The sequence below is a fragment of the Pavona decussata genome, unplaced genomic scaffold (assembly GCF_977016875.1).
Source record: "Pavona decussata unplaced genomic scaffold, jaPavDecu1.1 SCAFFOLD_93, whole genome shotgun sequence".
Lineage (NCBI taxonomy): Eukaryota > Metazoa > Cnidaria > Anthozoa > Scleractinia > Agariciidae > Pavona > Pavona decussata.
Genome location: NW_028145510.1, coordinates 444,060 through 466,655, shown reverse-complemented (window position 1 = coordinate 466,655; position 22,596 = coordinate 444,060). Strand labels below are relative to the sequence as shown.

The 22,596-nt window shown below is 38.6% G+C and overlaps 1 protein-coding gene across 1 annotated transcript; it reads right to left on the bottom strand.

Annotated features, from left to right (window-relative positions):
* Window positions 1-1,886: 1,886 nt before the first annotated feature.
* On the bottom strand, window positions 1,887-22,357 carry LOC146473444 (poly [ADP-ribose] polymerase 2-like). Its single transcript, XM_085118111.1, has 18 exons — window positions 21,858-22,357; window positions 18,910-19,248; window positions 16,808-17,020; window positions 15,914-16,027; window positions 15,577-15,695; window positions 14,507-14,603; window positions 14,002-14,077; window positions 13,088-13,350; window positions 12,024-12,162; window positions 11,861-11,924; window positions 10,738-10,872; window positions 9,714-9,832; window positions 8,825-8,924; window positions 8,188-8,286; window positions 6,895-7,019; window positions 6,101-6,183; window positions 3,835-3,860; window positions 1,887-3,013 (listed from the first exon to the last, which is right to left on the bottom strand). The coding sequence occupies exons 1-18, from the start codon at window positions 21,892-21,894 to the stop codon at window positions 2,969-2,971; spliced, it is 2,193 nt and encodes a 730-aa protein (XP_084974237.1). The 5' UTR covers window positions 21,895-22,357; the 3' UTR covers window positions 1,887-2,968.
* Window positions 22,358-22,596: the final 239 nt, after the last annotated feature.

The window sequence follows — 22,596 nt, the reverse complement described above, 5'->3', positions numbered from 1 at the left end:
TATCCTGCGAAATCGTGCGGCCGGAATATCGCCTAAAATCAGGGGATATTCCGCAAGATTGAGCAAAATAATTGTTTAATCAATCAACTCGTTGATGATAAAGGACATAAAGCACCGTTTATTGCAGAAAAGCTGGAGACGATCTTTATTTTGCCATTTTTCTTCCAGACACACGAAATTACGTATGTCACAGGATGAGTTGACTACGAATATTCAGCGCACCATGACCATATTTGGGCATTGTTACAACGTGTTGAATAATAATAAGAATATTAGCTGGAAATAAAGTGACAGGAAGGAACTACTTATCAGAAAAAAAAAATATATGTATTTCTCTTAAAACTTAAGCCACGCCTAAATACACTCGGTCTGAAACACTACCATTCCCTTCACTTTTCCTCTGCTTGCAATCTAATTGAGGGAGATGACACGTTGGCTACAACGCCACGTCTCCAGTTTTCTATTTAATCCGCATATAGGCTATTTGTTATTATTTTTATTTGTTCTTGTTGTTTTTTTGTTAAGTCAGTGTCTTTTTCTAGCTCCTTTCGTTTAGAATCATCGACGTTTTGTGGTAGACTAGTTGACTATTGAGCCCATCAGTCAGGGTTCGTTCTTTATCAACGGGCGCTGAGCTCAACAACAGATGGTTCTTGTTTCTTCTTTTCAGTCTAAATTAAAAAATACAATCCTCTCTCGTGACTTTGATACCATTCGTCCTTTTTCTACTCTTTTGTGTCTTAATCCTTATTAGCATACTTGCCAATCATTTAACTACACAAATATGGTCATGGTGCACTTACCACTACCAGGCGATATTCCGCGCAATTTCGTAGGATAATTGTAAACTACTCATCGACCCAGCGGGGAACAACTGTTTTAGGCTGTGCTAAATCAATAGATAGCCAACCCCAGCAAGTCAATTTATTTCTGTCAAACGGAAGCCTTAGAGAAACTTCTTTATTGCCACTTTTTAAAGCAAAACTTGAAGGACTTTTAAAATAACCGGTTTTACTTGTACGCGCTGCGATTTGTTGGCCCGATAGTATCGGAGCACGAATCGTACGTGGATTTCGACACCCGATTTACGACCGATTTGAAAAAATATGTTGCAGTCCAACAGCTTTTTTGTAAGTCGTAAAGAAACCGCCACGTCAATCAAAATTCAAGTTTCAAAAAAAAAAAAAAAGGACGTACAATTCGTGCTCTCATCTTGTCGTGCCGACAAATGCGAGTGCGATCAAAGAATTAAACCTTTGCGGAGTTTCTTGGAAATTTTCGATGTTTCCAGGGAACATGGAGTAGCTTGCGACCTGACTCAATTTTAGCAGCGGTCTTATCTTCTCGTATTTGGTCGTTTACGTCTCCCGCGGGAATGATCTACTAAACGAAACGAAAATTGAGCCTCATCGCGTGTTAAACATAAAAAAAAATAATAATAATAAAAAAAAAAAACCCAGAAGTTTACCCGTTTTCCAAAACGCTGCATTTCGCACCATGTAATAGGGAACATTTGACAAGAAAACCTTAAGTTTCCCCGTACAATACCGCTCCAATTGTAGAAAAGACGGTTGTGCCTAAAACGTTAAATGTAAGACTGTTATACTCACCCGACCAACACCAAAGTGAAGGACGTCGCGGTGAAGAAACATAACATTGTAATAGCCCTTTTCACGGTTAACTCTGCTTATTTGAATTACAATGAAATCTAGCATGTATGTGAGGCAATTTCGGGCTATTTTGTAGTTTTAGCCCGAAATTGCCTCGCATCCACGTTGGATAACATTGTAATGCAAATGAGAAAAATCAACCGTGAAAAGGGCTATTCTTAACATGAAAACAAGGAAGTCGAACAGAGGGCGTTCTGGCTTAACAAGGACAGGGAGTTAATTCAACATCTGTTTCAAGTTTAATCTCATGCTGGTAATTAAATACAATAAGTAGACATTGTAGGCGCACTTTTCCTGTTTTTAAGATAACAGTGTCGCAAAATGCAATAAACAAGACAAGGAAGTTCGCAAACCAAAAGATGTTTTTTATTGCTTTTAAAAGTGGGTAGTCGCGTCCTCCGGAACAAGAACAACCGGAATAGCTGTTAGATTTCTCTTTTTAAGTAAATTTGGGAAGACATGTCGGCAAATTTTCGCTGACACATGATAATTCAAGAGCCATTTTGTTCTCCAGTAAAAAAACGTCTTGTGATGGATTTGTTGTCATCATTGTATGTATTCCTATTCCGGAATAGGGTCAATCGAGCGCAACCTAAATATACGAGAACTGTTTCATATACTTGAAATCCGTCTGTGGACGAAATCGTACAGCGCCCCCGTTCAAATCAGTCACGAAAAGCTAATGCTTCATTACACTAGTTTACTATGCTGTTTCAGGAGGCTCCAAATTTCGATTTTGGGCGAGAAAATTGGGGGTAACCATGTATTTTTCAGAGATAAAGCTTAAATTTGCAAAAAAAAACCGCCATACATTGCTTTGTATTTTACGGCTTTTTAGAATAACTGTTGCTTAATTATCTCTAAAAAAATGCGTGGTTACCCCCACTTTTCTTTTTGGATTCCAATAGCCCTTGCTAAGATCTGCTTTCTCCGCATAGTCATAAACCGCGCATAAACACTTCAGTTTTAGTAGGCACCGTCCAGCATACTCTTCAGTAGCAAACGAAAAAGAATTTTTTTTCCTTTTTTGTTTCTTTTTTAACACGAACGCAACTGCACGCGATACAGACATAACCTGGCATCAACACCATCTCTGCGATATTTCCAACAGAACTATATAATAAAGTTACTAAATCAGTTATGGCCATATTTGGCGGTCTTTGTCAAGGCTCCTTGTCAAAATCGTCCACTGTCTTTTTGTACAATTTCTTCTGGATTATTACATGTAACTATCTGCTGTACTGTTTAAAAATTCCTTGGCTTTATGTGTCACTTCTGCCCGATAGCGTATGGTGGACTTATTTAAAGTTAAACTTGACTTTCACCAAGTACCTCATTCGCACCTGGGGAAAATGAAAACAAGTAAATTTAACCAAATCTTTAAGGCAAAAACCAAAGTCTTCTAACATTGATTCATTAGAGTTATGCTTGCTCGAAAGCAAAAAGTCACAATCTTAATTAACCTCTGCTAAAGGCAGTCACGAGGTGTTCAATTGATACTTTGGCCAAGAGTGATTGAGATCCACCCATGTGGTACAAATTTCGGTTAATCCCCTTGTGGTTGTTTGCAAAACAACAACTTAAGAGACCAAATTCAAAGTTTTATGGAGAAGGTGAGAACACGACAGTTAATTCAATATTCACCAATAGGTTGATTGCATGAGACGTCATGGCGGCCACGCTGGTGGATAGGAACAATAAGATTTTTCTTCTCTGGGGGTTAACTTCCTTTTTTATGCGAACTATGTGAGCAAATTTTCTTTTGTTTTGACTCCAACATGGCGGCAATGCAATCCACATATTCAGTTCCTGTATAGCTAGGCTACATGGCCACATAAAATGAACAATTTGGAATAACGGCGAAGTAGTTCAAACAAAAGCTGGAAAAGGCGTCTGTTCTCGCAGGCTCATTTACTTTTTGAAGTGACATTTTTGAAGGCGTTACTCAAATTCACTAACAAGACCCTGGGTGCCAGAAACAGCTAAACATAAACATTGTTGAGGGGGTTTATCCCCGAAACCTCAGACTGTTTTTTGTATGCAGTTTCAAGCACTTCGGTGGTGCAATTTTTTCTTATTATGCAAAATTTTATTTCAGTGCCAAACTTCTTTTGTTCCACTAAAATAAATATCACTTAATGGTCAGTGCAGAGCAGTTGATTACCTGATTTGTGTTGTAGACTATGTATTCTGCAAAACCAAACAACCAAAAATATGTTAAATCAAGAACTCAGATTTTTCAATATAAAAAACCCCCAAAATCACTGCGAAAATTGAAATTATTTTCATCACGAATGAATTGCGACAAGTCATAAAAACAAGGCTACTATTAAACAGCAATCTGAAAGAATGGGAAAAGCAGTGGGCGGTAGCCCTTCGCTATATAGACCAGGGTATGCACTGTGTGAAATGGCAATATCGATGTCAGTATAGTCATTCAGTTTGTCAGTCACGGCCGCACCCGTTGTTGTCAACACAACAAATCTCTATGTCAACAGCCTCCTTTTAGCATTATTTAGTAAGTCCGTTTTCTCTTCCTTGCTGCTTGTTTATTATTATTATTATTATTATTATTATTATTATTATTATTATTATTATTATTATTATTATTATTATTATTATTATTATTATTATTATTATTACTAGTGATTTCAATATGAAAGTGAGTGCTGGCGAAGGGGTATAAAGTTGTGGGGATTTAATTAAACAGTGAATGGGTTTGGAAAAGGGGGTCGACTTTGAGGGTAGGAAGAGTAGGTTTCAGTTGGATGAGTTGCAAAAATGACCACAGCAAGCATTGGTTTTGAAAATGGGTCATGACAGGTTTAGTGATTTGTATAACCCACATTGGGGAAGAAATGTTGAAAACGCTTCCTTTTTGTGGGATGGGGGTGTTGGTGAAGTAGACGGATCAGCCGCCCCAAACGGCACAGATTTTGAATACGAGCAAAGAACTCGTGTGAAAGTGCAAGGAGTCGTTTGATTTCAGAGTGAAACAATCACCTGATTTCCCAGTTGCATAGTTCGCTTCGACGAGCGATCGACACGTTTTCAATTCTTTTGCCTGACCGGACACACTTACGGACAAAGAGCATGACTCAACGGTCGAATTATCCGGCACAGACTTCACAGATTTTGAACTATTGGCCTCCACGGGCGAAGAACTCGTGTCAAAGTACAACGAGTCCTTTGATTTCACAGTTGAGTGGTTCGCCGATCTGGAATTATTAGCCTCCACGGTATGTTTTCTATTTGCTATGTCTTTATTTGCTTCTGTAATCATTCATCAAGCAGATCAAGGTCACGAACGGAAAGAGATCAATTTGTGTTTGGCTGCTTTCATAGATCCAGCGCTTGAGAATTGAGATCACTTTCAGTTCCACGGGAGAATTTTACCACGATCTTACGCACAGACGATTTCGAGGCGCAGTTGACTTTGCCATAAAACAAGTAGGTAAGTATTTCTAAATATTTTTATTGGCTAGATGTCTTCATTTGCTTGTGAAAATATTCATCAAGGTCAAGAACGGATTAATGATGAATCCCGTGGAAAGTGATCTCAATTCTCAAGCGGTGGATCTATGAAAGCAGCCAAACACAAATTGATCTCTTTCCGTTCGTGACCTTGATGAATGATTACGAAAGCAAATAAAGACAGCAAATAGAAAAACTACCTACCTATTTTATGGCAACGTGAACTGCACCTCGTAACCGAAAGCGTCTGACAGCGTGCGATTCTCAAGTGCATCAAAGTGAGGTGTGTATCCCGGATTATATGTCAGCCATGTGATTTGCGCATGATTGTCGTCTCAACCATCCCGGATAATGCTCTACTGCGCAAGCTTCGAGTCTTACATCCGACAAAATTTTGGATTTTTCTCCCTATTGACAAGAATAGTGTGCTGTCTCGCTAACGCTCGCCAGCAATTATTACTAACTCTGAACAACTATTAGGGGCTAACTCGAAAACCTTGCGGTTCCTTTACCCTCTAGGCTTCAATTAACAATTACGCTCTTTGCCACTTTTTTTTTTTTCGGATTAACTTATAATCTTCTTGTACCAAATCAGAGTGTGAGTCAATAAAGATTAATTACTTTACTTTACTTTGAGTAAAACTGGCACTTTTCAGACTCTACCATGACCTGTATCCGGTCAGTCTACGATGATTGCAGCTGACGCCGGACCTAACGCATTATCCTTGTTTTTATCTTTATCATTTTATAATGTAGATAATTTTCTCCTCCTTACAATTCGAGGGGGTGGAGGGGGCCCTTATCCATGGGTGTTTTAGTACCGTTCGCGCTCCTTCCAACTGGGACTTCCGTTTTAAGGTTTACAGTTTTAACGTTCAATTCTTAATGTTTTATCTATTCAAGTCTTTTTCTAGGTTTACAGTTGTGAGGTCTCACATAAGTATAACACAAATTACCGTTATAGTTGAGCGTATATCCTCGTGGATTGACCACACCAGTCTCTTTGCTTTTACCACAAGGCACAACCACCCCATCTGACCTGAACAATCAAACATGAAATATTGTAAGTCTTACAACGATCACAGGACACGCAATTTTACGCCGTGATACCCACTTGTAAAGCGGCGTTGGATTAGTGACTATTAGGGTAAGTTGACAAACTTGTAGTACAGCTCATAGATCGCTTCAATTTCAAAAAATAAAACAGTCCAATAAGCTTAATTCCAGTGATCTGAATGGTTTATATGATCTCAGTGGGTGAGGAAAGACCAAGTATTGGGCGTCAGTTCGGAAATGATTAAGGATCGGGTTGGTAAATGTTTAGCGCTACAGACGACGCATATTGTCACTATTTGCAATGCAACAATCAACTTATTTGAAGACAGTAATACTGTCGGCTTGTGTGCATAATAAATATAAATGAAATCTTGCTTAGCCAGGCTTCCTACTCCCCCACCACTCCCCTAAGGTTAATCTGATACGCGGCGTATTTCTAGCCTGCAAAACAGGCGTTATTTTTTGCGTTTTTCAGGCGAGCGGAGGCAAGCACAAGGCGAGCGCGGGGCGCGAGTCGCGCTACGGGAGAGGTGCCCTCCAGTCTCGCGTGACTCGCGCCCTGCGCTCGCCTCGTGCTTGCTTCCGCTCGCCTGAAAAACGCAAACTAGCGTATTTCTTGCTGGAGTTTCCTGAGAAGGCAGTAGTACTTCTGGTAGTCTGATCTAACAATATTCTGGTAACCAACACAACATACATTGTACAAGTGTCGTTCGGATCAGGAGCCACTTTTCCCATGCCTTTAACACTATGACAGCCAGTAGGTAGTTTGTCAGCGGTGTAATCTGCCGCTAGAAGCTCATTACTCTTTCCGAGGGAAACCTACAAATGAAGACAGCCAATGAACAGAGTGCAGGAATTTATCTTTGGAGCCAAGTGATAAGACTGCAAATGGTTCCAAACATGTAATCAATAGGTATCCGGTCACCTCGCCACCAGGGAGTCTCGCCACCACGAAACCATCTCGCCACCAGCCAAATCGCCACCAAGCGAAGTCTTCTTCGATAAGTCGAGGAGAAATAGCTGTTCGGGGACTATAATTTTCATCGATTCGCTTGTCTGTATGCATATTACGACCTTTACCGAAGCGATGTCTAGGGAACTTGATGACTGCATTTTCGAAACTCGCTGTGTTGTGCTCACTGACCGCTTGCTTAATCGCTTTTGCGTAAGCAGCCCATCGGAGCCAATCGGACGTTCGGTAATCGTACTCCAATAGTTCGATTGATTTGGATTGCGTTCGGCAATCGAACATATTCGAACTCACCCCAGACGTTTAGACACTCGAACACAATCGAACGGTGGTTTCGTGGTGGCGAGACTCCCTGGTGGCGAGGTGACCGTAATTCAATCAATAGGATAGTCATAGTTTCGACTCTTGTTAGAATAACTCGGAGTATGCCTGCGTCATTGTGAAAAAAAAATTTATAAAACTGTCGTATAGAATAGTGCGCGCAAAAAAAGAGAATATTTCCATATTACACCTTTTCTTTCCGCACTCAAAGTTTGTTCTTCTTTGCCGTCATTTTTTTTGCGAAGGAATAGAAAAGTGCTCAGTTCAGTTGAAAATAACTTTGTCTGCTTTGGTTTTGTTTTTCTAAACTAGATTAGCCAAACTCGCGCCACTTTCTCAGAACAAGATTATGAAATTATGAGGCGCAAGTCACTCGCATGCCTTTCCCCCTCATTTCAAACGCCACTTGATTGTACAGCTGTATTTAATTCATGGTTTAATAATAGTCACTTTGCTTTCCATGTGAAGAATGTAAAGAACGCATCGAAACTTCCGAGCAAGAGACTAAGTGAAAGTCATGTTCTGCTTCTCCACAATTTCCCATAACAGATCGCTCGAAGAAGGCGTGTAATGCTCAAAGTGCACGATTTCGAGTTTCACCTGTTTTGAGGAGCGACCCTTCAAGTGGTGGACGAATGGTTCATGGGGTGCAAACAGATTTAAAAAAAAAATGCGCTAAAACTAAATTTCACTGACCTCGCTAAGTAGCAGTAAGCCAACATTCTTTGTCCTTGTAGCAAAGCAATAGTTTGCACTTTTAGATGACATGTCAGCGAAATAGATACCTTTGCCAAACTACAAGTCGATAAAGGAAAAACATTAATATTAACCATACACCAGTTATAGTAACTTTAATATCCAGTTAACATCTTTCGAGGATTTTCCCTTGTAAACCAGGTTGAGAGTTCCAATGGTTCACGAACAGTTTCCAAACTGATCTACTAAGCAGTTTTTTAACTCTTTCAATTAAAAACGGCATTTACTTAACACCCCCAAAGACATCTTCAGATTTCCTTCCGAAATTTCTGAATTGCAAAGATCTGTCCAAGAAACATCCTAATTCATTTCCAGGTCAAACGAAACTTGTCTTATGTAAGCTTACACAATTTCAGGACACTATAAACATCTGTCACAACAATCTTGCACTGAAATTACAGGTACATGAAAAGACAACGACTGTTGTACCGGTCACCAACGACCAAATAGTCACATAGCACATGCAAACACAGATCTGAGAAAGTTACTACTAACTGTCTATCACGTACAATTTGTACAAACTGCATCCTAACCCGTCATTCTCAATGACACTGTTTTGTCTTCACCATGATCTTACCATGTAACCTGTCACTGGGGCCTCTGGGGGAGCTATCCTCAATCCCTGACTTAAAATGCCAACCCAGTTTGTTAAACGGGATCCATGCCATAAAAGCATCCTACAAGAGAAAAACATTGCAAAAGTAAATGGATATAGCTGATGAGCTTGGGAAAAGCAACTAGCTAGCCTGTGTAGCTGGCGAGATGTTGGGCGAAGGCAAAAGTTGGGCGAACAAGCAGAAAAGCCCAGAGGGAAATGGGGAAAAGGCCAGGATTTGAAATGGTATTTTCTTGCAGCGTAATGTCAAAACTTTATATTCGCACGTGGACAAAAACCACCAGATACACAGGCTACAACCAACTAGAGAACCAATCTCCACAACAGAACTTGTGATACTCGCATCTGAAGCTTCACAGATTTCTTTCTCCTTCTGTCAATCGTCTGTTCGTTGTCTGACACCGTTCTTTCTTCCATACTGTTTTATGTTAAGTTAGGAATGGACCAGCATATCCGGGGGGTACATAGTAGAAACACACAACTCCTCCCCCCCCAACTTGCCCTATTTTCAGACATAAATGGGTAAAATAATACCACTTGCAGACAAAAGTGATGTTAGAAAACTAACAAACAAGACGCTGTTCTGCAAAATGCAGTAATTGTAGGAACACTTTAGATAAAAAAGGTTGTCAATAACCAAAGAAATTTATGAAAACCTTGGACTTTTCAATCACATACCATACCTTTCATCACCAAGTACTGAGAGACACGGTTATCGCCCTCAGTTTGGAAGTAACTTTTTTAGCCACTGACAACCTCTCTTGTTTTTACAGAAATTAGTTGTTCTCTATAGTCATAGCTGCGTCCTGCTTCTCAACATCTGTAGTCACAACAGCATCACATTACTTACCTATTTCCAACATCAGTGAAGGATTTCTTTTCATGATCCACTGCAAACACATCAAGTAACTCCATATGATATTGATTGTGGGTCAATGCATGAGTATTTTCCAGATATTTAGCAATCATCTTCAAAAATAAAAGAAAGTTTGTGTTGAGGCCAATTTGACCCAATTTGACAATGAAAATGAGTGATAGTACTAAAAACATCCCGATTTAAAAAACTCTGTAACAGTGCTGCAAATTTATTAATCAGGCTGATTTTCACCTTGTGCTTCACCAACAGAAAAATAATTTGGCCAACAAATTGTAACATGTAAATTGGCCCATGTGATTGGGCTGATAAACAGGAACGTGTAGATTAGCCTTAGTTTATGCAATGAAGTTAGACAGGGAAGCCAAACTACAAGATGATTCAGTCTTAAGCAAGCGCCTAAACATACTAAGAACAATCAGTCATTGTATTGCATGTTGTTCCACAAAATCTTAAATGCCCATACCAGCCTACCCCCAGCCACAATATTAATGTTCTTTATGGGTTTGAATCCCTACTCCTTCATGTTCATTTCCATTGCAAAGTTATCCTTTTGAAACCACCTTTTCCATTTCCAATGTGCAGTTCAAGAAAAAAACCTGGACCCCACCCCCTATCCCTCTGGAAATTTCACTTTGCTTCATACATTTCTTTAAACTTTTTGACCTACATGTATGAGTTCCCCCCACGACTAGGTTTTCCCAATCCTTTCTGTGGTGGGGTGGTAGGGGGGGGGGGGATTTTATAAAAGACAGGCATCAAGGATAGGTTCTGAGTTGCATTGTGTAATTCCAGAAAATATCCATGCTCCCCCCATGGAAGGTTTCTTGTTTTGCACCCCACTACCCCCAGGGAAATTCCAGTTTAACTTCATACTTTGCTTCTCAAATTTTGGCTTTTTAAGGCCCCCTCCCCCGAAGAATTTCCAATGACCTTCTGTGGGTGGGTATGGATATTTTCTGGAACTGCACATTTATTTTGTACAAGACAGCAAACCTACTTTGAAGTCATCATGTTCATGATCGAGGGGCATAAGATCACAATGAAGTGTTCTGTAATGCTTGTCAACTGGATGTTCAAGAGACTCCGCTTCTTCCTGCATGGCTTTAACAGCAATCTGAATATCTCCTAAAGCCTGCACGAAGAAACCATCAGTTAGTCATGCATCGTACCACTTATTTTCCAAACTTATTACATGTGGGCAAGAGTTCTTGTGAAAAGAAACAGTGCCAGCAATTTAAGCAGAAACCAGACTGTATAGATTATCACAGTAGCACCCCACTAACTCAAACTCCCTGCTAACTTGAACTGCATCTACCTCAAACAAAATCCGATTTCCCCGGGATTTGAACCCATTTTTCAGTCATTTACTATTAAAAAGTATCAGCTAATTGAACTCAGTTAACTCGAACCCCTGCTAACTTGAACTAATTTTACTTTCCCTTGGCTCAAATCTACCCCAATAACTCTATTTCAAGGATGCTGGTCAATAAATCTAAAAATGTCACAACATGGCCAATTGGAGTGTTCAAATCTTCAATCTTTACTGATTACGTGTGTTACGTATGGAAACGATGACCTCAACCTTGTTTTTTCCTTAACATGTTCTAAAAGTATTGTCTAAAATTCCCAAATTAAACATTCTTATCAAAAGGCTCTTATAAACAAACTTACTGCACCAGTGACTCATGATTGGGAAAATATTTTTTTTAACTTGAATCCTCGCTTACCCCCTGCTAACTCACTAACTATTTTTGGTCTCCCTTGGGAGTTCGAGTTAGTGTGCTCTCACGTTCTTGGTTTGTGGCCTTGTGGACTCCTTCAAATTTTTCTTAGGTAGCAGTCTTGTTTGTTTTAGTATTCTCTTCGTAGTTTTCCATTTGGTTTAGCTGTTAATAAAATGGTCTTCTGAACATTTCGCAAAGTATAGAAAATCATCAACCAAACATACACATAACCAAGCATTGTACCTGCACGTTATTCTAAAATGGCTACCATTTTAATATTCTTAAACTCAAAAATCAAAAGAATATTTTATCTTGAACGAGGCAAGAAGGGCTAATTTGAGTGCAAACAAAAGAATATTATTTAAAATGGCATCCATTTTGGAATAATGTTTATACCTCCAGCAAGTCCAGTTTGATCTTCACTTCCTCTGTTGTTCTTATGAGAGGTGGTCTCTTCATTCTTAAAGAAAGCAACAAGATTCACGTCAAATATTTTCTAAAAGAGAGTATTATCAAGTACAATACATCACAATTTGGTAATCTACATGGAAACACCTACCCAAAACAGTGAGGAATCCTTGTGTAGAACTCGTCGCAGGCCCTTACCAGCTTTGAACCAAAGTCGCTGTTTCTGATGCAGGTATCAATTTTCTTTAGGGCTTCATAGCCAGCCTTGATTTGGTCAGTGGTAAGCTTTCCTTAAAATAACAAATTATATTATTGACATAGATTTTGTTACAGATTCTTGAGTGCCAACTGCACTTAGCAACAAAGTATTATAAGGACATTTTTAGAGAATAACAAAACAAGGGATAACAAGTTTATTTCACTGCAACAAAAAAAAAAATGCAAAAGCTAGATGAACAAGTATAAAAAAAATAAAATTTCATTGACTACCGTATCTAAAACCAATTTTGGAATGCAACTGACGCTCCTCTTACTACACTCTAGGCTGGTACAGAAATGTTTTTTCTTGGGAGGTGGTGGGGTGGGCGCTTATTAACTTTTTGAGCTTTCAGGGTGGGCAGTACGAACAGCGGCTGGAAATCGAGCCTAGGTGGGCAGTTAATCATATAAATACGGTACTTGACGTGAATTTGAAAAAAGGAACAGCAGGGTATTAGTATAGGATTTCTGGAAGAGAGAAAAGGGACAACATTAATTATTACTTGCTTGCAAATTGTATGGCATTTAAAGGGAGGGGTTCACGGTTCTGTGCATGTCCATAAACAAAATACTTTTTCGCCTTTGCTCACTATGACCCAAGCCTGTTTAATTTAATTCGGAAGGTATAGGTAATAGGTAAGTTGGGTGGTAATTTTTCAAATGATTGCGTTATTTCACATGCAAATAACTGAAAACACATCAACCATGGAATAAATCCTATGGGTCAATACTAAATTCAATATCGACAATATGAGTACAATCCACTAGCATTTTCTGTGAATTTTGGTCATCAGTCATTTTGCTTGGACTAATTATAGAATGTGATTACTGAAGTACAGGTGAGTGGGATTATTAAGTCCATAAAGTTGATAAGAAAGAGAAAAAAGCATTTAGTGAACCCCTCCCTTTAAGACAAACAGTCTAATTAATTAAGGAAGGAACAAAAAAAAAACTAACCTAGAGGTGCTTTCTTTGTGTCATACTTCATCTCTTTCAGCATTTCTTCCATAGCCTGTACATTACAGATCAATTCTATTAAGGTTTGGATTCTCTGGTCCAGTTTGCTTTCCAAAACAGGTTTTTCTTCTTTGACAGGTGCATCAACAGTGTCTTTCTCCTCTTGTTCCGCATTGTAGTCCATGATGAGTAGGTCGTACTTTCCTGGAACTTTTACAAAACTATCCCTATCTTGCCAGTCGTTCTTTGTCTTGTCTGAGAATCTAAGAAAGCCATTTTAAGTTGATGAGAGGAATGTAATTCATATTATAACATTTCCATTTTCACATGGGCATGCTACGTGAATTTTTAATGTGGTAATGTTTAGGGAGACCTAGAACTTTTAAAAATGACAGCAGAGATGGGCTGCAATTGTGTAAGATAGTTTTGAAGGGGACTGACATTCCAGGAGCAAATGTGGGTTGGGTTTATTGTTGCTTCTCGTCCTTGCTCCAAGAGGTTTTCCCCAGGTACTCCGGTTTTCCCCTCTCCTAAAAATCAAACACGTCCAAATTCAAATTTCGATACAGAATCTGAGTGTTACAGGTTTGTCAGTCGTAACAAATTATTAAGTGTCACCCTCGTTAAACAAAGTTGATTTATTATTATTACTATTATCTATTATTATTATTATTATTATTATTATTATTATTATTATTATTATTATTATTATTATTATTATTATTATTATTATTATTTACTATTATATTTATGAGCTACATTGCACATGTATATTACTGTGAGTCGGCCATGAGGATTATATGTACAGTTGCTGAGCAGTATTTGCTGAATGATATTGAACTGTGTATTGTTTTTGTTACATTTGCATCAAGCTATGCATACTTGTGCACGTTTCACAAAGTAACCAAACTTACTTTTTTGTAAAGACTTTTTTAGCCTCTTCAAGGTCTGCACCACAAGTAACTAAATTGTTTTGTCCACTGAACCCAACTGAAAGACAAATTTTTTTGCAAAATTAGCTCACAATTTAGCCTGTGAGAGCAGACGCCTTTTCCAACATTTCTTTCAACCACGGCAGGTAAAACAAAAGTCGGAAAATGCGTCTGCTCTCGCAGGCTACTCACAATTAAACAGCAATACAAGCATAAAGTATATGACACGGCAGTAATTAATTTAAATAAAAGAATAAATGTCTAAGGCCAGAAAATATCCATACTCCCCCCATGGAAGGTTTTTTGTTTTACACCACCCATCCAGTCAGGAAATTCCAGTTTAGCTTCATACTTTTAAGACCCCTCTCCCCCTAGGAATTTCCAATGACCTTCCATAGGGTGGATATGGAGTTTTGCTGGAACTGTACAATACGCCACAAAGTAAACAAGAATTAACGAACGAAATAATCTTTTTCGAAATAATTACCTCGTCCCCATCTTTGCCAGACATAATACTTCTTGGCTCGGTTGTCTTCCAGCAGTTGAATCAGGTAGTATTTGTTATTATTGTTCATTACATTCGTCTGCAAGGAAATTATATGCAATGCGTGAAACATGCTGTATACTTCAAGAATTTAAACTATTGAGCTATAAAACCAGGGGTGGAATTTTTTCAAAAAGAAATAATGGCAAAATATAGATTACAGTACTGTTTAACTTGGACCATACATCATACGTACAGCAAGAGATTAAATTAGTTCTGAAGAATGAAGCATCTTGGAGTTTACAAATCATTAGTCTTCTTGCTGGGTGATTGCCAATAAGCAAAGAGATTAATAATATGATCACCAATGGTCCATAAATATTTTATTTCTTTATATTAACTCCATTTTACAGTTCTGATTTTTTTCTCTCACCAGTCACCTTTAGTTATGGCCTAGAGAATTATACATAATGGCAAAGGGGTCAAAATGGTTTATTTCTCCTGGCCTTTACTTTCAATAACTTCTTGTCACTCTGTCATCATCATTATCATCTTCATCATCATCATCAATCCTTAGCAATTTCAGGAGAGTAAAGGGCATCTACCAGTACACACCCTTTCAACTATACTGGTTTTGGTTTCTGTAGCATACTAAATTTATTAAGCAGGGGTTTCATTAAGATTTTGAAGAAGTGGGCAGAGGTTAGTACACCAGGAAAGGATAGTTAGCTTGGATATGTTCTTCAATTTGCCCGGTTGCCTGGGCCTTATAAACCCCCTGGATAAGGTTGCTAGCCATACGTTCAACCCCCAATCTGGAGGACCAGAGGACCACTCTTTGTCTAGCCTCTACACTTTGACTTGTTCAGCATGGGTGGCCCAGAGCTGAAATTCCCTCCAGCATAGGTGTAAGGGTCACAGAGACACATAAGCCATCCCAACACTACAAAGTGGTCATCCCATCGAGGTATTGTGGGCAAGGAGAAATGGGTTATACACCAACATTTTGCCAACAACTTTCCCTTCTAATCTACATGTACCATGTCAGCATATCACAAGAAGGAGGTAATTACCTGGTTAAGCATCACATCCCAGATGCATTCACCCTCTGTAAACACATGAGTGCTGTCTTTAATGGTACAGTGACTGTCGACTGGGGCCTTACCACTGAACACGACTGATTTCACTTCATCTGGGAAAAAAAAACATAATTCTAATCACGAAAATACTAAACAGTTGTCTGAGCTGTCATCCCATTAACAACAATAGTTCCTGGTCAATGGCTGACGGGGCTAATCTCATATTATTCTCAATGCCTCACTAGTTTCATACTCTGCATGTAGCTTACTCTAACCTGCAGAAATCAAGGTGCAGACTCAACAGGATAATGCCAAAACAAATTTAGTTAACCTTTTTCAGCTTTCACTTTAGTATCAGCCTCTACTTTTTTCACTTTCTTGTTTTCTTTCTTTACACTCGTGTCTGTTTTAACAGCTTTAGGAGATGACGATACTTTTGAAGCACCTGAAAGAGGAAAGGCATACATATAATCACAGAGTGTTAATTTTTTTCCCTATAAGTGTACATATGTCATAACAGTTGCGACAAACAGGGCATTTTAATCTGTTGGATGACTAGAGCTGTGTACCATGATACATCAAAACAAAAAATTACATAAATAATAAATAGATGTAATATAATTAAGAATGACAGACAGTAGACCACTTCATGCTTGTTAGAGAATCTTGTAAAACAGATTCTCACATTATCTTTGCACATCTGTCTTACATGTCAAAAGTAGTATAATTTTTCATTAAATGTGCAGTTCCAGAAAACATTCATACTCCCCCCACTGAAGGCTTTTTGTTTTGCATCCTCCTTTCCCCCCAGAAAATTCCAGTTAAGCCTTATACTCTGCTTCTAAACTTTTGACTTTTAAGACCCCCCTCCCCCTAGGAATTTCTGATGACCTTCCATGGGGTGGGTATGGATTTTTTCTGGAACTGCACAACAGATGTATGATGAAGATGTTTTAAGTTACCATTCCTGTACAAATTTCTGTACTTCCTGCCATGTTTGCCCTGATTACCCATGATCCCCTTAAAAGTAAAGTTTAAAGTGATCCAAACAGTTGTACTTCACCACTCACAAAAGCTTCTCACTGATGCAGCCTAACAACATCATTCATTATTATTTACTTGAGATCACCTTCAATACAAACTAAACACAAATGTCTTGAATATATTCACTTGAGATCACCTTCAATACAAACTAAACACAAATGTCTTGAATATATTCACCTACCAGCATCACTAGCTTTGATCCTATGAACATTCTTAGATCCTCTCCCAGTTTTAGTTGTTTGAATTTTCTTTGTGAAATCCACAATAAGATCTTTTTTGTCCTCTTTCAACCTGACACTGGTTAAACCAAACATGGAAGCAGCTTCTAAAAGGTAGACAGTGGGTTTGGAATATTCTGTCCAGTTACCCTTTGCATCTTCCCATTCCCAGGTATCTAAATGACGAGCAAAATGACACTTGGAATGATGAAGTTAAAATAAATAAATAAATAAATAAATAACCTTTATTTACCCTCAGCAGTGTTTATAGCACAATTGCTATTGTGGCCAAGTATTAAACTTCCAAACACAATTTAATTTAAATTGAAAATAACAAGGTTAAGAATCCCAACTGGCAGGAGGCAGACCAGCTGGCTATTTACAAGCACGGCCGAGGAGTTGAACTTGGGGCTACCAAGAAACAACTCCAGCTAGTTGTCAGAGCTGGACTTGAACCCGGGACCTCCAGATTTCAAGTCTGGCACCCTAACCACTTGACCATGCTACCTCAAAAACTTTTTTGAATTGTCATTTACAGCATATGACAAGCTTACTTTTCAACCTCATCAACAGAAGTGGTCTGTAAAGCACCAAAAGATATAATATGTGACTTTATTATTCCACTATTATGTCATTTCACCAAATAAGGTCAAGAGAACGCGCAAAATATGAGACCATAATACACTGTTGTGTCCCGGTTTGACCGGTTTACAACAGAGTGAATATGGAAGGAAAAGGCAGAAAAAAGGAGCAACAATGGCCGGACTCGACGAAGAATAGTTTTTGAAACGATGCAAGCTCAAAAACAAGTTTTTAGCATGCCAATCACTTGTCATTTATCTTTTCATTTTATCAAATCAAATTAAAGACATTTAACTGGCTTTCTGCATTGTTTACATCATTCGTACGCGCCATATACCGATGGACAGTTAATGCCGAGTGTATTTCAAAACTGTTACCAAAACAGAGAAGCCAAAATAACAAAATTTTTTTGTAGTGGAATAATAAATCTCTTATTCGATGGTTTTACATGTAATACTCGCGGACATTTTGCTCATTGCTCGTATTTTTCCGAGCCCCGAAAATACAACGCAACTCGCAAAATATCCCCGCGTATTATATGTAAAACCATCGAATAAAATATATGTCATGCATGCTATATATATAAGCATTTTAGTTGACATCTTCTGTCACACATCACATTATTGATCTTGAATTTGGAAGATAACTTTCTTAAGCCCTGCAGTGTCCAATCTTGCACTTTTTCTATTAACTAACCTTGGTCCAGTTGTTCTAATTTAAATTAGTGCTTATAAACTCTAATCCAGAAAATTGAATATTAAAAAAGCATTTTGTTTCTTTTGTCATAACGCACTTTATACTACTGTTTTAGTTCCAGTCTGAAAGATGGCTCTCGTGTCAAAATGTAAGCCAAAATAATCTACAGAAACCTTCATTTTATAAGCTATAAAACTGAAATTTTAGAGATCCAGATGAATTAATCCTGGGTTGGATTAATCCTTTGTATATCTTTCCTGTTTTTAATTGGGCTGTTATTGGTTTCGAAAAGGGCTTTTGTGCAAACATTTGCAACAGTCCCTAGAGTACACATATGTATCTTTGTTTACTTGCTAATAACTGATGTGTGATACATAGAGTACTAAAGTGACGACATCACAAAAACTAAATTTCCAAAATTATAGCATTTGTTGAGATATTTTAAAAGAGCATGATGAAAAATGCCTACTTGCCAAAAATCAGCATCCTATTGCAATTTGGGGGTGCAATAATAGTATTGTTATGCTCCACCGACCCTATACAAATCCTCATAATTTTGTCTCTGTTCTAAATGTACAGAACAGAAACAAAATTAGAAGTATTTGCATGGAGTCAATGGAGCATAAAAGTTCCAACATCTCACTCCCAAATTGTAATAAGATACTGATTTTTGGCAAGTAGTCATTTTTCATCATGCTCTTTATGAACATCTTAATAAATCCCATAATTTCAAAAATTCAAATATTTATGATGTCACACTTTAGTACTGTATGGATTTGATGCTTACATTCATCTGGGTCTGAGTCTCCAGCTGTTGAAACACATCTTATTCTTTTCTCCCATCCACTTTTCTTATTCCTTTGCACCATGCGCTCAAATATCACAGTTAGTTCTGCTTTTCCATCCAAGATATCAACATCTGTCTTCCCACTTTTGAAGGCTTCTGAAATTATCTCCACAAGATTGTCAGAATACTTTGTCCATGTAGATTTAGCTGCTTCTATTTCCCATGTTAGTGTTGAACGAGAGCTTGATGTCGCTGCTGTACCATTCACAGTTCCATTCGTATCAACTTTTGCCTTTTTTGCTTGAACTGTTTTTGAAGAATCTTGGCCATCAGAACTTGCTAAAAATTGTCCACATCAATCTTTTAATTCTCTTGTTAGATTTAAATTATTTTCACTCCACATCTAACCAAGACAGAAGGATCCACTGCTGAATCCTGGGTTAATATGCTATATTTACCAGAATAAGACTTCTGTCATTTTGATATACATAGCAACATTAGTTCCACACACAGATACACTGGTGAACCTTTGCTCAAGGCATTTGGAAAGAAAAATATTTTTGATTCTCTTGTATCACAAACAAATTCTCTACTGCAGTAATGAACATGGAAATACACAACTGGTGTGAATAAAGGCAACCTTCAACGACCTGAAAATTATTTGAGTGTGTAAAATATATTCAAAGAAACTGTTAAATTTGAATGTCATGGTTTTTTTTTTCCTAACCATTTCACCATTGGAGAGGAAAGATTGCGTGATGAGCCAAAAGAGCGTCTGCGAGGGACCCCAGAGGTAAGAAGGATCGCAGATTGAATGCCACTTTAATACAAGGCTTTGTTTCCTTTCTTTCTCCAACATCTGAAGCCATTTTTCATTGAATTTGAGTCCCTTGATTTAAGCTTATCACCTATTTACTTAAAAAATCCCACATCACAGAGAGTTTTCTAGATATGATACACAATAAGCTTATGCACTAGTCAATTGAAACCCCCACCCCCCCCCCCCCCCGGACCCGGGACAGATAGGGGGATAATAGGGGCATATAAGCACTTTTGATCAGAGATCTGTCCCCTGGGGATGGTAGATAAGATGTGTTTTGCTTCTTTATATGTCCCCACCTCGGGGAATCAGGGAGATTTGACTGTGGTTGACTGGTACCGAGGTCCGTTGCGAAGTCAAACAATTGCACGTTGTCACTTTCGCGCCATCCATATTGGCTGATTATTGGCAAAATGCTTTGCAAAATTTGGTTTAAAGACAATTCAAACTGAAGAAAGAAGAAAATTCATAATTTCCAGCTCTATGGAAAACTCTCCCTACAAACCCATGGTGCAGCCATGGGTACAAAAACGGCAGTCGCCTTTGCCAATATCTCATAGCTAAGGTTGAAATGGAGATTTTAAAACCGCTCATTTGGAAACGATATATGGACGACATATTTTCCCTCTGGACTTTAAGGAGAGGAGATAAAGCAGTTCATTGAGCAAGCCAATAAACACCACCCCACAATTAAATTTACGGCTGAAATTTCAGAAACAGAAACATTTCTGGATACAAACATTTATAAAGGTGAAAGATTCAAAAGCAAATTATTCAGTTCTTGATGTGCATACGCACTTCAAACCTACTGAAACATGTCAATATACGCACTCCTCTTCGTGCCACCCACCAGCGGTTAAAAAACGCTTCATCAAAGGCGAAGCACTGAGCCTTCTCAGAACAAACTCTTCTTAAAACATAATATTTATTTGAAGAGTAAATTCAAAATCCTAAATCACGCCTACAGGCGAGAACCTTGTTCAAAGGACCCTCTCAGAAGTGCAATTTGAAAACAGGAAACTACTGAGCACTCCTTCAAAAACCAAAGGAGAACAAATGAATCTTGCCTTTCGTTACAAAACACACCCAGCAGTGCCAAACTTAAAACAAATCCTCATGAAAGCCTGGCATTTAATAGAGCAACAACCATTGTTCAAAGAAGTCTACAAAGACCTTCCCCTCATATGTTACACTGAGAGGGCGGTCAGTCAAAGATATACCCGTAATAGCCAAATTATAAAAAAGGCTTAAACACGCGCTAGGGAGCCGTGCAGGCCTGTTACTCTTGTACCCAATATGATTGCTTGTGATAATCCTGGCTGCCCTATAGAGTGGTTCCATTTCGAATGCATGGGACTTGTGGATGCACCAAGTCGAAAGCGGCTTTGTACTGAAATGTGATGTTTAACATTTTCAAAGCTACCACTGTTCAGAAATGCTCTGTTGTAATGTGAAATTCATATTCTTGCAAAATTTAATAATCCACAACAAGTTTTGTTTGGCCCCGGGAACGCCCCCACCCTTTACTTTTTAGACCAAACCGAGGCCCCGTAGACCCATGGCACCGACATATTTCGTTATTAAAAGAGAACTATTGCCCAGTATCAAAATATATTTTGCTCCTGATTAATTCAGTGTGAACGATTTCTTTTCGTTTTGTTTGTTTGGTTCAGGATTTTTTTTTTAATCCCTTGCCAATTTGTTCCCAGGGGGAGGGGGATTTGATCTCAAGATTTTCCCCAGGGGCTGGAGGTTTTGGTATGATTTGATCAGGGCCTTTGTCAAATCCCCCTACCTGTCCCGGGCCCGGGGCGGTGGGGGTTTCAATTGACTAGTGCATTATCTGAAAGCTGCCAAAAAGTCACAAAACATTATCGCAACTAATTTAGCCGTGAATGTAAGATCTTTTAGACTGTTATTATCAGTTACGCTCCTACCGAAATACCATAATGCTTTCCTCACTAGTAACTGTCGAATAACCTTAAGCATGCTTAAGCTTATGTTTGTACCTTTCTGATGTAGAGCCTCCATGTGTTCGGGAATCGGTGAAATAAAACTCCGAAACGACTACACAAATCAAAATCATTTACTGCATAAAGTGAAAATTAATTTTACATTAGGTACTCACGTGGTGCTTTTCGCCGTCTATTTTGCGTCTGAGACATTTCAGTTTCCGTACAAATTTCTTTCTTTCTTTTTCTTTTGCTGTTGTTGTTCTCATCAAAGATGGAGGACAGCCCCACGACACAACTCACTCGCACCAAGCTCAAGCTTGCACGGGAAATTGGCGCCAAATTATTATAGCTACCAGTCTTTCTCTATCTGAACAACAAAATCAGGATTGGACAGAATTGGACCGGATTCGTAAACCCCGAATCGACACGATGGACAGATTTGCTGTGGCATTAGTATAGGACTGATACAGAGCAGTGGAAAACTGTTTAGAGTATTTAGATTTTGTATTCAAACGATAACTTTGTCATTCTCTCGAAAAGTAATAGAAAGTAAATGCATTCCAAATGTGTTAACTAGCAGAAGAAAATACACAAAAAATTCCCTTGGACAAGTTGGTGTTAAATTCTGTAAATACAGTCGAACCTCCCGTAAGCGACCACCCATAATGTCAAGGATATGTGGTCGCTTACGGGAGGCGGTCGCTTACCAGAGGTCAGACCACGGGGGGGGGGGGGGGGGGTCTAAATTTCGGGTAGTTTACATATTGCAATTGCGGACACCTAACCCTTTTGACAGTGCTTGATCGAAACCTAAAGTAAGAAATTTTCTTTAGACTGCCTGATTTAGGAGCAAACAGTAAACGGCATGTTTGCAATGTTACATTTCAAGCGTAACACATCAACAACTTCGGC